This window comes from Anastrepha obliqua, chromosome 4 (genome assembly GCF_027943255.1).
Source record: "Anastrepha obliqua isolate idAnaObli1 chromosome 4, idAnaObli1_1.0, whole genome shotgun sequence".
Taxonomy (NCBI): Eukaryota; Metazoa; Arthropoda; class Insecta; order Diptera; family Tephritidae; genus Anastrepha; species Anastrepha obliqua.
The window spans coordinates 69,264,135-69,282,576 of NC_072895.1; the positions used below are offsets into that span (position 1 = coordinate 69,264,135).

An 18,442-nucleotide genomic window follows, 5' to 3' on the forward strand; every position below is an offset into this window, starting at 1 on the left:
TTATATATATAATATAATTGGCGCGTAGACCATTTTTGGGTGTTTGGCCGAGCTCCTTCTCCTATTTGTGGTGTGCGTCTTGATGTTGTTCCACAAATATAAGGACGTACAGTTTCAAGCCGACTCCGAACGGCAGGGGGTAAAGGATAAACGCTAAAAAACACTTTTTTCATGAATTTATTGTAGCGAAACGGTTCAAGTCAGTTTATTAAAAGTTGTTGCATATTATAAAGTAACATTTCAAGAATATTTGATAAAATTTTCATGTAAAAATATTGCAAAATGAGCGAATGAGAGCACATTTACGTAGACGTCTTTTCAAAAATACAGCGTAGAATCATCTGAAATCAAAAAAATCGAATAATTTAGTTAAAGTATGAGTTAAACTTCCCCCCAACGTTTATTTTGACGATTTATTTTCATTTTCAGCCATTTGGTAGTCGTTTGAAGTAAAAAGTGATTTTTGACGAAAAAATGCCGCCATTTTGTAGGTGTAAAACCACCTTAATATAAAAAAAAATGGCGAAAAAAAAACGTTGGCGGGAGGTTTTTTATATGTAAAATATGTGTGCAAAATTTCAAAAGGATCGGTTGAGTAGTTTTCAAATGCCAATGACTACGCACTTTAAAAAAAGGTTCGAGCAAACCGCGTTTAAAGTTTGTAACGGACTACGCGCGCAACTGCTGCGTCTCGGCAGATGTTTGAGGCGGTTCGGCTTTATGCTCTATAACTTAAAAAGTTTTGCTCGGATTGACTTAAAATTTTAACACGGTATTTTTGAAATGTTTTACTACAATAACATGCAAAAAAAAAATCGATTTTTATCCCTTACCCCCCGCCCCCCCCCCCCCCCCCTTAAGTAAAAAGACTGGTACAGGTAGAAAACCTTTTCAATTTATAAAATAAAACCTAATATGCAAAACATTTAAGTGAATTTATGGAAAAAAAGCTCCAAAAGGTGAGCATTGGGTATCATTCTTAAGTATTTTTAAACAGTTATGTATGGTTTGAGCTTGGGGGTGAAGTGTACGTTGCTTCTTGGAGGAATGCACACAGAGGCGTATGGCAGTTGTGCCAGTAGCCTAAAGACCGACCATTGTGGTAGAATGCCACTCCTGCACGAGGTGCCCCTGCTTTTAACCAAAAATGGCGGATCTAGAGAGGCATAACTCGAAAAAACCCGTAATCCTAGGTGTAATTCGAACCGTGCCTGTAGGATGAATGGCACTACGTAAGTGTGTCTTATAACGGTGACCTCCAGATACCGGGCGCCCTCTGGTTGTAATTAGCCTTACCGAGACACCGGGGCACTGTCGTGGCTCGACCTTCCCTTCCCCTTCACTCGTGGGACCACATGGCAGAGTCAAACAATTTATTAAAAAAGGCAGGAGTGCCTAATATAAACCAGGTCGATAACGACCTTTCGGTAAACAGTGCCGAATTACCAACAACATCGCAGGCAGGTAAGGGCAAACAATGCCTTCCAACTGGCAGCGAAAGCACGGATATGGAAGTTGACGACATGGCCCTGGGGCCAGATGGCAAAGCTTCTACCATATCACCAGAGGAAGAGGAGAAACTATTATCTTCTTCCACTCGTGACTCAGGAAGAAAGGACGACGACAAGGTGCGGCTTTGCGGTGCCGCCAGAAAGCGCCTAAAGTACTTCCTGAGAAAAGGTCACAGCATTGACGAGGCAAGAGAGTTGGCTCAAAAACCAGCTGATCTGAAGCGACAACGCTCCAGCAGCACCACGCCAAAGCAAAGCTCCCCTAAACATGCCAATTTACAGGGGAGCTCTAGCGTTGGAAAAAAGGCAGAAGAGACTACCGAAACGGAAGGACCAAAGGCAGCAGTGCCTAATCCAGAAGTCAAGGTAGACTCAACAAAAATGTCTTACAAAGACGCGGCGTGTAGCACGAAGTTGGGAATAATTCCTCCTGACTATCCCACTACAGTATGGTCGACGGAAAGACTAACGGCCATACAACATGCTATCCTGGAGGCGATAAGGAAAAAGCAGACTGGTGCTGCAAAGCCCAAATTTAATAGCTGCACCTTTCACCCAGGATATATAGTTATATCATGCGGCTGCGATGATACGGCTAATTGGCTAAAGGAAGTAGTTCCTAAGCTGAAGCCGTGGAAAGATGCACAGCTGAAGATTGTGCAGGAGGCGGACATACCGCGCCCACAAATCTTCGTTGGTCACTTTCCAGAATTGGACAGCACCTCAACTGAGGATATTATTAGCCTCCTTGACGGCCAAAACGAGGGCCTCAACACCAATGACTGGCGGGTGCTCAACAGAGTGCGCAAGGGTACTGTGGTAGAAATTACCATTGCTATTGACCCAATCTCCGCAGAAGTCATAAAGACTTCCAACAACTGGTTGAACTACGGGTTCGGTAAAACCCAACTTTGGCTAAAATCTAAAGGCCCAATTGATCCGCCTAAGGTTACCGAACAGGACTCTGACCCCTCGGCGAAACAAAGCTCTGAGGAAGCGGGAACTTTGACTCCAACGGCTTCAATAGCCCAGGACGATAAGGCCAGCTGCTCCAGACACGAGCCAGAAAAGCCAACAACATCCGGCACATGGCGCCATAACGTGGCCGAGGGTATCCGCATGCGACCCCCGCTGCAGGCTGATAAAAAAGCGCACAGCCACAACAAGGATCGAAGAGGGGATCAGATATCCGCTGAGGAAGCAGTCCTGCTGAAAAGCAACCGAGGCAAGAAAAAGGCAGCCATTGCCAAACGAAGGATCACTAGATGACCTGGCCTAAGCGAAAACCTTACAACACCAGAAGGCAACCCGGATGCCTTCAAATAAATCTCCATCACGCAAAAGCAGCCTCGGACGTGCTTACGAGGAGATTTAACCAAGAACTCTTGGATGTAGCTTTCATTCAAGAACATGGGTACGTAAAGGAGTCATTCTGGGACTCCAGAGCGCAAACGGTAAGTTGATATATGCTGCCAACAAAGACCGTCCCAGAGCGGCGTTGATAATAAATAATCAACTAACCTTTATCCCGATATCACAGTTCATTACAGAAGACCTGGTGGCGATTTGGGTAAAAGTGCCAACGAGCAAAGGTGAGCATGAGGTAGTACTTGCCTCCGCCTAACTTCCAGGAGATGAGGTCACTGCTCCAACAAGGGAGGTTATAGCCCTGGTGGAATATTGTCAGCAAAAACGTCTCCGGTGGATCCTCTGCTGTGATGCAAATGCGCACCACACAGCGTGGGGAAGCACAAACATCAATCTAAGAGGTGATTACCTTATTGAATTTCTACTTAGGTATAATATATCTATCCTAAACCGAGGCAACGAACCTACATTCATTAATGCAATCAGAGGTGAAGTCCTTGACATCACTCTCTCTAGCCATAATGTTTTGTCCGAAGTCTCAAATTGGCATGTGTCAGAGGAAACATCTATGTCGGATCACAGACATATTAGATTCGATATAGGTGCAACCAAACCACAAATGACAATTTACAGAAACCCCAGAAAAACTAACTGAGACTACTTTCACTTCTATTTAGAACAAAGTGTTAACTGCTCTAAGCGTCACATTCAGCTTATATCTGAGCTTGAGTTCGAATCGAACGAACTACATTCAAACATAATATCTGCGTTTCACGAAAGTTGCCCAGTAAAAGTGAAAAAGCCACAAAGAAATGTTCCTTGGTGGAATAGTACACTTTCCAACCTGCGTAAAAAAACAAGAACCCTATGGAATAGAGCTAAAGCAATGGGGGACTGGTCCTCCTACTCAACGGCCCTAACCAACTACAATAAAGAATTGAGGAAATCTAAAAGGGCTACTTGGAGGAATCACTGTGAAAAGATTTGTAGTCTTCCGGATGCTATTCGTATTTAAAAAGCCCTATTAAAAGATCACTCAAACGGCATTAGTACCCTGAAAAAGCCAGACGGAAGCTACATAAGGAATCCAGAGGAAACCAGTCAACTTCTGCTGGACACTCACTTCCCTGGATCACTTGTGCTAGATGAGATCTCTGTACCGGCAGAAACTACTACATCTGCGGGTGCTGAGAACTTAAAACTAGCAAACAAGCTATTCCATGAAAAGCGGGTACAATGGGCGATATCAACATTCAGCCCATACAAATCTCCTGGTCCTGATGGGATATTCCTCTGTCTTTTACACCAGGGTGCACACCATATTATGCCTAATTTGACCAGACTATACAAAGCAAGCTTACTGCTAGGATATTTGCCTACAAAATGGGCTGAGGTTAAGGTCGTATTTATTCCAAAGGTAGGGAAAAAACCCGAACAATTGCCTAAATCATACAGACCAATTAGTCTCAGCTCATTTTTCCTCAAAACAATGGAAAAGATAGTTGATCAGTATATTAGGGAATACAATCTACCTAAATTCCCACTGCATCGACTTGAATTTGCCTATCAACAGGGAAAATCCACTGAGACTGCAATACACAGCCTGGTAACAGTTATTGAAAAGGCTATTGAGTCCAAACAGATAGCTCTATGTGCATTTATTGACATATCAGGAGCTTTTGATAACACCTCCTATGAGGCAATCTATAATGCCCTATATCTAAAGGAGGTACCTGAACCCATCACTAGATGGATAATATTCATGCTGGAATCTAGGACGATCAGCACCGAACTAGGAGGAACAATCAAATCTATTAAAGCCACAAGAGGTTGCCCTCAAGGTGGCGTACTCTCTCCTCTTCTGTGGACTCTAGTCATAGATGAACTTCTCCACAAACTGAATAACCTAGGATTTCACACTCAGGGTTACGCTGATGACCTAGTAGTTTATGTATTAGGCTAGGAAATGGGAGGAAAGAAAACTTGCCGCACAATGGCTAAACTGTGCCGGTCAGCGTCAAGCCAAACTATTCCTAAGTCCCAACAAAGGAATATCTGACAAACTTCTCTCACTAAACAGAGTAGATCTGCGTCTTTTAACCGGATACCTTACAGGTCACTGCAGCCTGAAGTACCATCTAAACAATATTGGTCTATCCGAGACCAATGTCTGCCGCTTTTGCGAAATGGACATAGAAAGCTCAGAACATGTGCTTTGTGAATGTCCTGCGTTGGGCAGACAAAGACTTCACCACCTTGGTGGTATCATAGTATCTCCATGCAATCTTTGGAACAACAAACCCAAAATTGTGCTAAAATTTCTAAAAATCCTAAAACTCTAGGGTTACAAAATAGGCCTTTCACAATAGATCAGCTCTGGTCGCCGTGCGTAATGGCCTTCTAATAATAATAATGGTTCGAGCTTTTGATCAAATAATCACGATAAATGGGGGTAGTGTGAAACAGCGCAAATTTGACCTTTTTTGCTTCACGCGGATAATTCACACACAAAAACAAAACAATCAAATGAAAGTTTATATTGGAAAGTCACTTTTATATTTGGTCTTAGATGAAATAAATCGTTTGTATGTCTGTCCGTGCTCACTACGGGGTATACTTGTATATAGCTCAATGAAACTTGGTTAAACGATATTGAAAGTGGGAGAAATTAAAGAATAAATCTGCAAAACTGCATAGAACGGTATTTTCCGAAAATGCAAACATAAGCGGAAACCGCTGCTGTCTAAATGGAATTTGCAAATTTGTGCTTATTTCTTGCACTTCCTTGATATGTGAAAACTCTAAGGCTCTATAGGATTAACTTTGGTATAACTTTGAATTGACCTATGATGCACGAATATTGGGCGTTAGTCTTCCTTTTTTTAAGATTCGAAAAATCTTCTATTTTCAAGTTATTTTTTAAAATCCTGACCTTTATTTTAAGCACATCTTCGTATTATTACCAATCATTCGTCGTGTTATATTTTTTCTGTTCTCCATTTATATCGTTAACACAGATACACAAATCAAGGATTCCAATGAAAGCTCAACGGTAGATTATTTTAAGGGCATCACTCTAAGTGGATTGAAGATGTATAAGTGGCGTAGCTGGAATATGTGGCACAATGGCCGGTCTATACATGTTAAGAGATTGCGCAACGGCAATTACGAGTTAAGATGCCAGCGACGGAAGAAAATCATATATTTGATATAAAGAAGAAGAGTATGTCCAGTCACCCACACACAGTCTCATAGATGCATTTACGAATTTAAACCAAATAGTTGCCTTTGAGGTTGTAAAGGACTTCGTCTATTTAGGAACCAGCATTAACACCGATAACAATGTCAGCCTTGAAATCCAACGTAGAATCTCTCTTGCCAACAAGTGCTACTTTGGACTAAGTAGGCAACTGAGCAGTAAAGTCCTCTCTCGACGAACAAAACTAACACTCTACAAGACTCTCATCATGCCCGTCCTAACGTATGGCGCAGAAGCTTGGACGATGACAACATCCGATGAAGCGACGCTTGGAGTGTTCGAGAGAAAGATTCTGCGTAAGATTTTTGGACCTTTGCACGTTGGCAACGGCGAATATCGCAGACGATGGAACGATGAGCTGTATGAGCTTTACGACGACATAGACATAGCGCAGCGAATAAAGATCCAGCGGCTACGTTGGCTGGGTCATGTCGTCCGAATGGATACAAACGCTCCGGCTTTGAAAGTATTCGATGCGGTACCAGCTGGTGGTAGCAGAGGAAGAGGGCGGCCTCCTCTGCGTTGGAAAGATCAGGTGGAGAAGGACTTGGCTTCACTTGGTGTGTCCAACTGGCGCCGGTTAGCACGAGAAAGAAACGACTGGCGCGCTTTGTTAAACTCGGCCAAAATCGCGTAAGCGGTTATAGCGCCAATTAAGAAGAAGAGTTGCCTTGCATCTGCCAAATTAATTTTAAAGCAGCATTATTTTAGAACAGCATTATTGTGTATATGCATACATTGGTAAAACTCTCAAATATTCTATATTGCTTTACATTTATGAGTATGTGTACATATGTGTAAGTGAATATGTAAATTTTTGAATTATTTAAAAGAGAGTTGTGATATGAATATGAGTTATGATTTGCGACTGAAAATACATTTAATAAATTAACTTTTGAAGTGTTAAAATGTTATAATAAACAGGGTGATCCATTTATTGCTTAGAATTTAATTGAACTTGCTATAAAAAAGGCTTCGAATCGCGGAATTAGCGATATTACGCGAATGTCGAGCTGTAGTCAACCGGACGGGTCGGAGTCTGCGGATAGTGAAAGGCCTTTAGATATAAGGTCCTAATCTTCAATGGGAGATAAAGGAAACGATGATGTTGACGATGATAAATAAAAGGCACATGAATATTTTTCAATAATTTTTGTTTTTGATCGGTAAAAGTAAATCTTATCATTGAACATGAAACAAAAAAACAAATCTTATTCCTCTTAATATTGTCATAAGTTCTGTTACAAGTCCGTTACAGATATGAAATTATAATATTGTTTTTAATGAAGTTAGTTTTATTTAATTATGTAAATATTAGAAAAAAAATTAATTTTCATTCGAAATGGTCACCATTTGCTTTTACACAAGCCTTCAAAAGATTGGGCTATTCACGCACGCACGGTTTCTATGGATATTGACGTCGCTGCTCGAACCAAATATTGTTGTTTTAGACTCTCCAAATTTCTGTGACGTCTTCGACAGCCCATGTTCTTCAATTCTGACCACAAACTGTAGCCCAATGAATTCAGATCTGGACTTCCAGACGGCCAATCTTCTGCGGCTATGAACCCAGGAACATTGTTTTTTAGCCACTGTTGGGTGACGTTTGGTGGTGATTGCTGGAAGATCCAACGGCCTCCATCGAAGAGAGTGCTGCTCAACTTCTTCACGACGCCTTCTAAGACATCCTTCTGGTACACTTTTGCCCGGTCTTACTTCCTTTTTCGTAGGGATGTAACGCCTTTACAAGACACTCCCAAACCATTACGGAGGCTGGCATTTCTTGCGTCTTTAGAAGTTTTAAAATAGTTTTTGTCATTTAGCTTATTAAAAACTTCTTCCACAAAGAAAATTTTCTCATCTGTGAAAAGAATATTTTCATGGCCGTTGACGGCGTGCCACCGAAAAAGCTGCTTGCATTTGTCGAGTCTAATTTTCTTCAAGCGCTAGTTTAGCGACGAAATGGAATTAAATCGTGAACATTTTCGTGCGATTATTTTTTACAACTTCCGACGTGGATTAACTCAGCAACATTGCATGGATGAACTTAATTCATTCCATCAAGGACCAGTGTTTATCGATGGTATGGTGAATTCAATCGTGGTCTTAGTTCACTCCAAGACGAATTTCGTGAAGGTCGTCCAAAATCAGTTGTTGTTCCGAAAACCATTGATGCTGTACGCGAACTGATATTGCAAGATCGTCATGTGACCTATCGTGAGATTGAGACAATCTTAGGCATTAGTGAGACCAGTATACATTCAATATTGCATAAACATTTGACTGTCAAAAAAAATTTGTTCGCGTTGGATCCCACACAATTTGTCGAATCGCTCAAAAACACATGGGTCATCCGCCCTATAGTCCTGACTTGGCATCGAATTACTTCTTTTTATTCCCGTACGTAAAAAACAAACTGAGAGGTCAACGTTTTTCGACACCTGAAGAAGCGGTTGCGGCATTCAGAATGCATGTTTTGGAGGTACCTCATTCAGAGTGGCAAAAGTGCTTCAACAATTGGTTCAAACGCATGCAAAAGTGTATAGATCTTCATGGAGAATATTTTGAAAAACAATAAAGTGATTTTCGTTGATTAAAATTTGTTTTTGTTCTCTAATCCCGAAATATAAAAGGCACCCCTTGTATAATTGCTGAATAGACAATGTATACGAGAAAAAGCAAAAATAACGGAACTTTTTTTTGGGAATTTGTTCTCGCCGTATGCGTTGTAAAACTTGTCACAGAATTTATGACTAAGTACATTCGATTTTCGATTTTTTGTTTTGTTTTATTGGTTCACAAGCCATCAACATATCACTTAATTATTTGAATAGTGTTAAATACAAAAAAAAAAAAAATATAAGTATAATATAATCGGTGTTGAATGAATCCTGGCTTAACTGAACTTTTCGATTGAGTGAAGACCAATTTTTGTTCAATGAGTACTCGTTGAGAGGAATGTGAATAAAAGCTAAGAGCAGAACTGACAACGCCATCGGTGGACCGAAGTAAACACTAATTCTCTTGATATAATAAAACATGCCCTTAAAAATTTTAGAGATGAAGCTGTAAAGAAGTGCTCTACTATTAATTAGAAGTTTTTTCTGCATTATTTCACAGAAGTCAGCAAATATGTGAAATTGACAACTAACTAACTAATGGCCTCGACATTCAGATCGAACCAAAATTCTTCGTTTTTGTATTGGAAGGGCTACATAATTCTTTGCTCTTTGTTACTTCAGATTTGTTACTTAAGAATTGGCAATGCGAGTTTGTTTACATAAATGGTAGGTGTCACATTCGAAAGTAGAAACTTTTACCTTAAGATACTTTTTATGTTTTTTTGACAAAACGAAATCGCGATGGTATATATATGGCCGAAATAGTTTTTTGGCTAGAATATTTTTTAAATTAAAATATCTCGTAAACATGAACCACCAGAACCATTATAACCTCGGATTTGAATTCAGTACGTTAAAAATCTCCAAAGTTGATATTTTCAAAAGTAGCATTTTTTGACAATATGCCTCCTCGCAAACTCTTCTTATTCTACATACGAAATCATTGTTTTTACACGGTGAAAATTGATTCATGTAACATGGTTGGTTGGTTGGTTTAAGTGGTGATTCTTCCAGATTCCAACTAGCGCTTCCGCACCATTTTGTCGCCACATCCTCGTTACCAACTTGTTTACCAGTTATTTACAGCATGACTATATCCAGTCTGTGCAGTTCAGGAACCTTATTAGGTTGTTGTCATCTAAGCCAGACAGCTATTCCAGACTCTCGGACAGCGGTTTACCCAGGGTTAACATTCTGTCCTTCCATAGGGCAGGGCATTCGCAGAGGAAATGGAAGATTGTTTCCTTTTTCTCCGGTTGTTTACAACTGTGAGAGTATGTGTTGTGAGGGATGCCCATTTTGGCTGCTTGTTCTCCCACAGACCAAAAGCCAGTTATGACTGCCGTTAGTCTCCAGGCGTCCCGTCGTTTCATGTTTATCAATGTTGACGATTGCTTAAGGTTGTAGGTGGGCCATAACGTTCTGCTAATTTTGCATTTCGTCTGGTCTCTCCATCTACAATCTGCGATTCGGAGGTATTTTAGGGAAATTGCACTCTTGACTGCACCTAATGGTGTGAGTACCGATTCTACAAGAGCGTTATTCATGGCAGATCCCCTTCTTGCCAGTTCATCCGCTTTTTCATTACCTTGAATGCTCCGATGTCCCGGGACCCAGATTAAGGTAACTTTATGGTTTTCACTCAAGGTGGTAAGGCTAGTCTTGCTTTGTTCCAACACTTTAGAGGTTATTGTAGCCGAACCCACTGCCTCGATTGCAGCTTGGCTATCTGAAAGAATGGCGATATTGTCCTTAAAAGAGGGATCTGCGATTAGTAGCCTACAAACTTCCCAAATTGCCAGTACTTCCGCCTGAAAGACACTGCAAGCATTAGGGAGACGCACAGATCTTTCAATTTTAAGTCAATGAGAATATATACATCTGTATAGACTGTAATGTCGAAATTGTTTAGTGAGAATCCCTTATTCCATTCTTTCCGAGATGGAAAGAGAGGGACAAAATTTCTACTGAATGTTACCGTCGGGACGATGTAGTCAGTCCTCTACGAGTTATACTGCATTTGTCGCAGTAATAGACTGGCATGGCCATGAGGTTTTTCCTTCCAGCAGCCTGCTTCATTTAACCTAAATGTACTCATTGTTGCCATCTTCTTGATATGTAGATCTACCTGAATAACGTCAGAGCGTTCAGGGCCTCCCTAGGACATGGTTTGATTGCACGACTGTTATTGCACAGGCTGATCTGTGTATTCTGCCGAGTAATTTAATGTTGTACTCTCTCTCTCTAGAGCTTTCCACCAAACTACCGAGGCATAAGTTAAAATTGGTCGCATAACCGCCTTATAGTTACAACCATAATGTATACTTGGGTTGAAGACCCCATCTTCTTCCTAGCATACAGGCATATAAAGCGATTTTTGCTTTCTTTACCCGTTCTTCAATGTTTAATTTCCAGCTAAGTTTGGAGTCCAGAATTACCCCTAAGTACTTTGCACTTTCGTGGGCATCCTCACAGGGCACTGTTCGCGGGGTATACATGCCGTGAGACTCGGAATTACTTCGAGTCCTTTTTGCGTCAGCTGTATGGTGGATGAGGTGGAATCATCTCAGGACCTGCTCTTCAGCTGCCCAGTTCTCGCGGGACTAAGATTCAAGCATCTTGGTTCTCACTGGTTTTCTGCGCCTGCTGATATAGCAGGTATTGAAAACAAAAATCTGATGAACTGCATTAGCTACATAAAGAGGTTAACACAACCGCAGACGAGTCACCGTTCGTAGTCCACAAACACTCAACCTTCCCCATCCCTTTCCCTTTCGTCCTCTTTTTTCCTTCACCTCTTTTCCCCCTCTTTCAATGGTATCACAATGGATGAACCAAACTTCTTCGTCCAAGTGGGCCCACTCTCTGGGCAACCATCACTACCTAACTTAACCTAACTTTGTACTAGGTGAAAGTGAGAGGGTTTGTCCGTTAATGTTTGGTGGAGTTGGTACCATATATCTGGTCGTAAATAGCATGAGTTCTGTTTTACGCGCGATTTAGCTTAGGCCACAGCCTGTAGCCCAAGAGTAAAGCTTGCCGAATGATCCCACTGATCGTATTGGGACACAGTCCTGATGCCATTAACACCACAACATCAGCGTACGCGACCACCTTTACCCCACCTCCATTAAGTTTTATTAAGATTTTACTAATAACACCTAACCAGAGGAGTGGAGATAATACTCCCCCAGTGGAGTGCCCCTGTGGACTCTTTTAGTTATGTTGATATTACCCATATTGGCTCTAATTATCCAAGTTTCTAGCATATAGATGATCCAATTGTTGATACAATTTTCCACCAATAAGTCTATTAACGCCCGTTGGATAGCATCAGTGCTAACGTTATTAAATGCGCCTTCTGTGTCAAGAAAAGCTGCCATGGTGTACTGTTTGCTTGCCAGATACCCCTCTATTGTTCGGATTACCTCGTGAAGCGCTGTCTCCGTCGATTTGCCTTTGAGGTAAGCATGTTGTGCAATTGATATACTAGAGCTCTCCAGCGAGCTTCTAATGTGTATGTCTAAAAGCCGTTCAGACTAGTTGGCCTAAAGTCCTTTGCTGATTGATGTCCCCTTCTGCCCACCTTTGGTATGATGATGACTCTAACAGGTTTCCAGCTATTTGGAATATAACCTAGGTTTAGACACGCTTTAAATATTTCCATTAGCCATGGCAGAATATTATCAAGAGTTTCCTGTAACCTCTTGGAAAAAATCCCGTCGGGGCCTGGAGATCTGAAAGGTGAAATGATTTGATTTCCCATGCAACCTTCTCTTTTGTGGCTATTACATATATCGGCAATATGCTGAGGGTCATAGCGGCTTCGCCGAATTCTCCCAACATCGCTATCGTGAGCGCTACATCTCGGAAAATGAGTATTTAAAATAAGTTCTTCTGCCGTAGAAGTCCAAGTGCCATCTGTTTCTTAACCCAAGAAACCATTGAATGATCTTTGGACAAAATACGACTGAGCCTCGCAGAATCTCTGGTAGATTCGATCGAAGAACAAAAATCTCTGCATTTCTCCTTCTTGGCGGCCCTAGTTGCCTTTTTGTATTGTCTCCGTCTTTCTCTGTACAGTTGCCAATTACCTGTTGAGTAGCTGACATTAAAATTTGATCTGGCTTCTTCCCCTAATTTCGAGAGCTCATTGCTCCACCGGGGAGGATAAGGATAAGGTTAGTATTAATAATAAAGTCGTAAAAAGACTCACCTTGTTCGTTCGTCTCCGAGCTGCCCCATAGAGAGTGCCTTGCGTTGGCATCGTATCTAAGTAGCAGGTTCTCATTTCTAGCTTCAAGCACAAGCCGACGATTGTTCTTGGGTTGTGCTGGTCGATCATGTGCCATGTAGATGGAAGCCAGTATGATGCCGACACCGTCAGCGGCTTCTACCCCAGCAGCCGTCACATCCTGTGAACAATATGATGGGATTAAAAATATGTTCAAATGTTTCTTAGCTACAATACAAGATCTGGGCTTACCTTCAGTCCGTTTGTAGAAAAGGTTATGGTTGTTTCCCGTAAACCCCTTCACCTCAGTGCTCTGCACCCAGGGTTCCTGGATTAATGCGATGTCGACGTCCTCCTCCGGCAGGAGAACGGTTAGGTTGTCCGTTGGCAACCTTGAGACCAATGCAGCTGGTCGTTTTATAATTCGACGGCGTCACCAAGCTTCACTCCCGGATGCTGCTCGTTAGCGCCATCGTTTTTGGTTGAATCGGTGTCGTCAAGTTGCATGCCCGAGAGCAACTCGTTGGCGTCGTCAATCTTGTCCTATTCATCCTCCGGATTTGCAGAGCGGAATATCTTCAGGTGCGTTTTCCTCACGACGAACCGAAGTTTGGTGCCCACTTTTCCCATTGGATCGATGCTCTCCTCCCATATTTGGAGGAGGCTCTTTTGCGGAGCCTTCGCTTTGATAATACTCCAGTCATCCATCGGAACAGTGCGGTTGTGTGCTTGTAAGTATGGAATTAGTTGCTTAGCTTCGAACTCCATGTTCAGTATCCAGATGCGAGACCTCGGCCGTCGAGGGATTTCGCTGGCCGGGATTAGTTTGACCCTCGAACCCCCCAGTCGTTCTGGATCTTGCCCACAACTGTTTGCAGAAGTTAAGTGAGAGTTGATCATCGCACTTGATCACCCTGTATCCGCGGACCACCTCCATTGAGTCAAATCCTGGCACTTGACTCTCCGGGTTTGCCATGACGTGATCGACGACAATGCGAGACAGCCGTGCCTCAATTTCGGACCACTTATCCGATGCAGGTTTACCGCGGTTAGTTATTTCATCAAGCAAAGCTGTTTGCAGGTGATCTCGTGCCACCTCATTAAATGTGCGTTTGGCTGGCTTTGGTATTGAAGCATTGTGAACTGACACTTTGTGCTTCTTCGTCCTGCGAACGATTGCGTTTCATGGCTTCTGCCTTCGGGGTGGCCTGGAACGCCAGGTACTCATCGACCACCTTTTGGCACCTTGCCTTATCGGCCGCGTCCTTTGGATGAGTTTTCCCTTCGGCTTCAGGGAATAGCCAGAGACCTCTGGTAAAGCTTATACCTGGACGGGCCTTTTTTAACGTTTTGACGCTTTTGCCCCTTGGAGGCCAAAAGGTCATCCTCTGAAGAAGTTCCCAACTTCCTTAGTTCGTTAGTGTCGGTCCATGTTGTCCATTTGTCCATCTGTTGTGTCAGTAGGTGCGTCCGCTTGACCGTCCATTTTGGGTTTGTGTCTGTCCATTTGTCCGTCTTCTTGTCTGTCCGTTTGTGGATGCTATCCGATTTTTTTTTTTTTTTTTCTGAGTTCATTGTTCACTGTTTCGTACGGTCACCTGCCCCGCCAGGGGGCTGTACATGTCGCCATGTGCGGTGATCAAAGAGGATATCGGGGAAATAATTGGTCAGCCATGGCAGCGCCCCATACCATGGTAAGGCCACCGTTATAACTTGAGGCGGCCTGGTGTCAGGAGAGCTCCGTTAGAAGACAACTTAATTGTCCCCCGGCTGCCAAACCCACCCAATAGGCACGGGTCGCATCACACCTTGGGTTTTTTAACGAAGTTTACATCTTCGACTTGTGTGGCTCGCGGGAGCTGTCCTGCTGCCACCCATATCTGGGAGGCGTTCCCCTATCCACCACCTGGGGAGGCGCCCTCTAGGGATAACAGGTTCCCCCGAGGGGTATGTGTGTGTGTCATGTAACATAATATTTCTACATTTCTTACACTAGCCTCGTGCCACTTTCATTTGCATTCAACTCCATAGCGCAGGAAATGCACTAAACTCTATGCCTGCATAATTAAGTACATATGTATGTATATATGTACATGGAAAATTATAAGTTAACAGCTGATGAGTGCTTCCACTGCTGCTGCAAAGCGTGATTGCCTCTCATTGATCACAACAGGCTTTTGAATGGAAGAAGTGGCGAGCTTCATTACGCTCAGCGGCAATTAGAAAATATATTAATATATAGATATCCAGTATGAGGCGTTGAAAGACGATGATCCAATCGAAATCAATAAGAATTAATTATTATACAACCTGCAGGTGAGTGTGAGAAACAATATTCTCATACTCGTATCATACAGGTGAGCGAACTACGTATGTGAATGAAATATATTCAAAGAGTTTTGTTTTCTTCTCCCAAGAAGAGAGCTAGCCAATAGCGAACTGCTGTATTGGCAGGTATGCACTCGCATGTAGGTAAATTAAGCTGGCAATTTAATACTTTGCAAAAAATATTTACACAAGCTCAAGTTGAATTCGGAGTTAGAGTCGAAACTGAAGTTTACGTGCTTGCTGAGCGCCACTCTGTTCGTTATTCGTAATATTTAAAAATACTCGCATACTTGTTGACGTGTGCTCCAAGCTTTCTTTAGCTCTTACCATTAAGTTCGTTCCGGTTTTTTTTAAGCGACTTACTACAGTCGTTTCTGAGACGTTCGCGAGTAAACTACTTTGTGCGCAACAACAAACGTGAAAAGTGTCACTAACGTATTGTTGTCCAGCAATCGTAACCAACACCAGCGTATGTTCAGGTGTTTGAGTGCTAGTAAGTGTCGCATTGGAACGTAGTTAAATGCAGCGCAATGCAGTGGTGTTGAGCCCACATTGATGACGTTGAGTTTTTTGTGTTTAGTTTTATTTTAACTGGACAATTGTAGTGGTAACGCGCGCGAGCTACTTCACAAACGCCACCGCGTAAGATGTGGCATTTTTTGGCATCACATAGTTTGTCGTATTATTGTAAACAAAAGCACTTTAAATTAAAAATAAAGCTTTAAAGCAAGCGTATATGTTTAGTAAAAAAAAAAAAACAAAAATAAAGAAAGGTTGTCGTTTGTGGTAGTGTGGTGTTGTGTTTGAGTTCGCTAAATATAATTGGAAATGAGAGCAGCTGTTATTAATAAAAATGTGTTCTGCAACAGTATAAAACAAACAAAACTAAACACCAGCTATGGATTTATTAAGCCGTTTAATTATTTTAAATTGTTGATTTGTTATTAAACTTGCGGCGAAAGTATTGAAATATTCTGTAAGAATACGGAAATAAAATTTGTTGCAATGCTTAAGTAAACATTTTAATTCCGAAAGTATTTAGCACTGAATTAAAAAAAGTGAAAACTTCTTATGACATAAAGTGTAAAAATCAACTAGGAATACAAGTACCTAAAAATCTAAAGCTTGGGAATCTAAAGAAAAAAAAAAAACAAATACGCAGAAAAACAACTTAAAAGGTGAGACATACTTTTTGTAAATTATTTTATTGCATTTGTATATTGAAAATATATTTGAAAGATGCCACATACTTTTCAAATAATTTTTTTACATATGTATATTATATTGAAAACAATTGTGCAGTACACGCTAATGAAATTAGCCCTTACACATTTTCCGTCTAAGTTGAATTTTGAGCTTTGGTGTATTAAGAGATATGTAGTAAAGTTGTATTTATACATTTTGTTATAACAAATATTTTTCTGGTGTATTTTAATCCGTTATTTCGTATTTTACTAAATTCTTTTTTCTACATGTGTTGTTCCCACACTACAAAAATAATAGGCACTTTTCATATTGCGTATGGTGGAATTTATGGTGGATATTATGGTGGAATGTCAAAACAGTTCGCGAAAGTAAAAGGAAATTATGTGAATTAAATATGAAATAATTTTAGCTTTATTTACTTTGCTTGTGCCGTAAACTTATTACACTGCTCGGGTCCTTCATAACGTACACCTGAATTGCCGACTCACTCATCAGCAGTATCAGTACATTTTTTTCTTGAGCTTCTTTCTGATTTTTTGGTAATAAAAAAATATCTTAAGGACCTTAATCTGGTCTTTACGGAAGGGAGGGTACTGAAGTGTTTCGAAATCGCACTTTTTTGGGACAGTCTTCGGAACATTACCCTTGTATGTACAATTGTCATCCAACAACGGAAACGAAAAAAGATTTCTCTTTAAAAAAGATAACGACATCAATTCTACGTCAATTAAATTTTATTTCATTAAAATCAGTTCAGTAGAACCGGCGATATCTCTGTCCGTTGTCCATGTGAAGACCATTTTTTGAAGGCTTTTTTAACAATAAATCAAAAAATAAAATACTGAAATCAAAAATAAAAAATCGTGTCCGTTTTAAAAGCTTTAAAGAAACACCCAAAAACACCATTTCAAATGAGGCGAGGACCTTAAAAAGAAATGTTTTCTGGGCTAAGGTTTTAAATCAAATACGATTGACTTACATACAATTTGAAATGCAACGAAACCGTGTTAGAATGCTTTTTTCTGTGGAAAGAAAAAAAGAGCAATATTTCTAAATTGTATTAAGGTCAATGAAACAACCCAACATTTCATTTCATTTCGTGTTCTAAATGGTGCAAATGATTTTCAATGGAAAGAATTAATAAATTTTTATACTGGTTTTTAAAGTACAGACAATCTATTATAGATGAATAGTTTCGTAAATAAATATGTATCTACCTCATTTTTCCGGCAGACGACTTTTAAAGTCATTGCCGTATGTTCATTTAAATGAAGTAAAACATATTCTAAAAAGTTTTGTAAGATTTTTGCGAAAATAAATGAAAATATATCTAAATGGGCTCCAAAACCGTATACCCAAAAAAAAAGTCTGAAATTTCAATAAAATTTTCCTACTTCTTCCTACTAAAGGGTTTTTCAATAAGGGCGGGTAGATGTAGATGTTGTCAATCGTGGCGTTTCCTGTGTGGCACGTAGCGCCGTCCTGCTGGAGCCACATGTCGTCTAGGTCCATATGGTTCAATATGGGCCATAAGCAATTGGTTATCATTGTTGTGTAGCGCTCGCTGTTGACGGTGACCGCCTCACCAACGTCGTTTTCAAAAAAGTACGGACCAATGACGCCGCCGGCACAAAATCCACACCAAACGGTAACTTTTTGAGGATGCATGATCACCTGGTGAACCTTGTTGTTGTTGTTGTAGCAGTATCTTGACCTGTTGAGCCTCGTGTGATTTGGTGTCGTCCCATATACGGCAATTTTGTTTGTTAACACAGCCATTCATCCAAAAATGCGCCTCGTCACTAAAGATGATTTTTCGCCAAAAACTGGGGTTCTCTTCCAAACGATTCGAAGCCCAGTCAGCGAACAAACGGCGTTTTTCTATGGTCATCAACTTTGAGCTCCTGGGTCAGTT

The 18,442-nt window shown here is 41.1% G+C and overlaps 2 protein-coding genes across 6 annotated transcripts in view; both read left to right on the top strand.

The window, feature by feature from the left end:
• Positions 1-6,162, top strand: part of LOC129245415 (E3 SUMO-protein ligase PIAS3) — a 52,796-nt gene extending 46,634 nt beyond the window's left edge. Inside the window, exon 9 of the mRNA XM_054883560.1 lies at positions 5,897-6,162. Within this exon, the coding sequence (XP_054739535.1) occupies positions 5,897-6,093 (197 nt within the window). The 3' untranslated portion in view covers positions 6,094-6,162. The remainder of the gene's footprint in view (positions 1-5,896) is intronic.
• A 9,541-nt stretch (positions 6,163-15,703) lies between these two features.
• The window catches only part of LOC129245416 (uncharacterized), a 221,507-nt gene continuing 218,768 nt past the window's right edge, over positions 15,704-18,442 (top strand). For 2 of the 5 annotated variants that reach the window (XM_054883568.1, XM_054883569.1), the window contains exon 1: positions 15,704-15,814. The gene's annotated coding sequence lies outside the window, so the exon portion shown is untranslated. Of the gene's footprint in view, positions 15,815-16,031; positions 16,500-18,442 lie in introns of those variants that run through there. The other 3 variants (XM_054883565.1, XM_054883570.1, XM_054883571.1) reach the window with 2 other exon arrangements.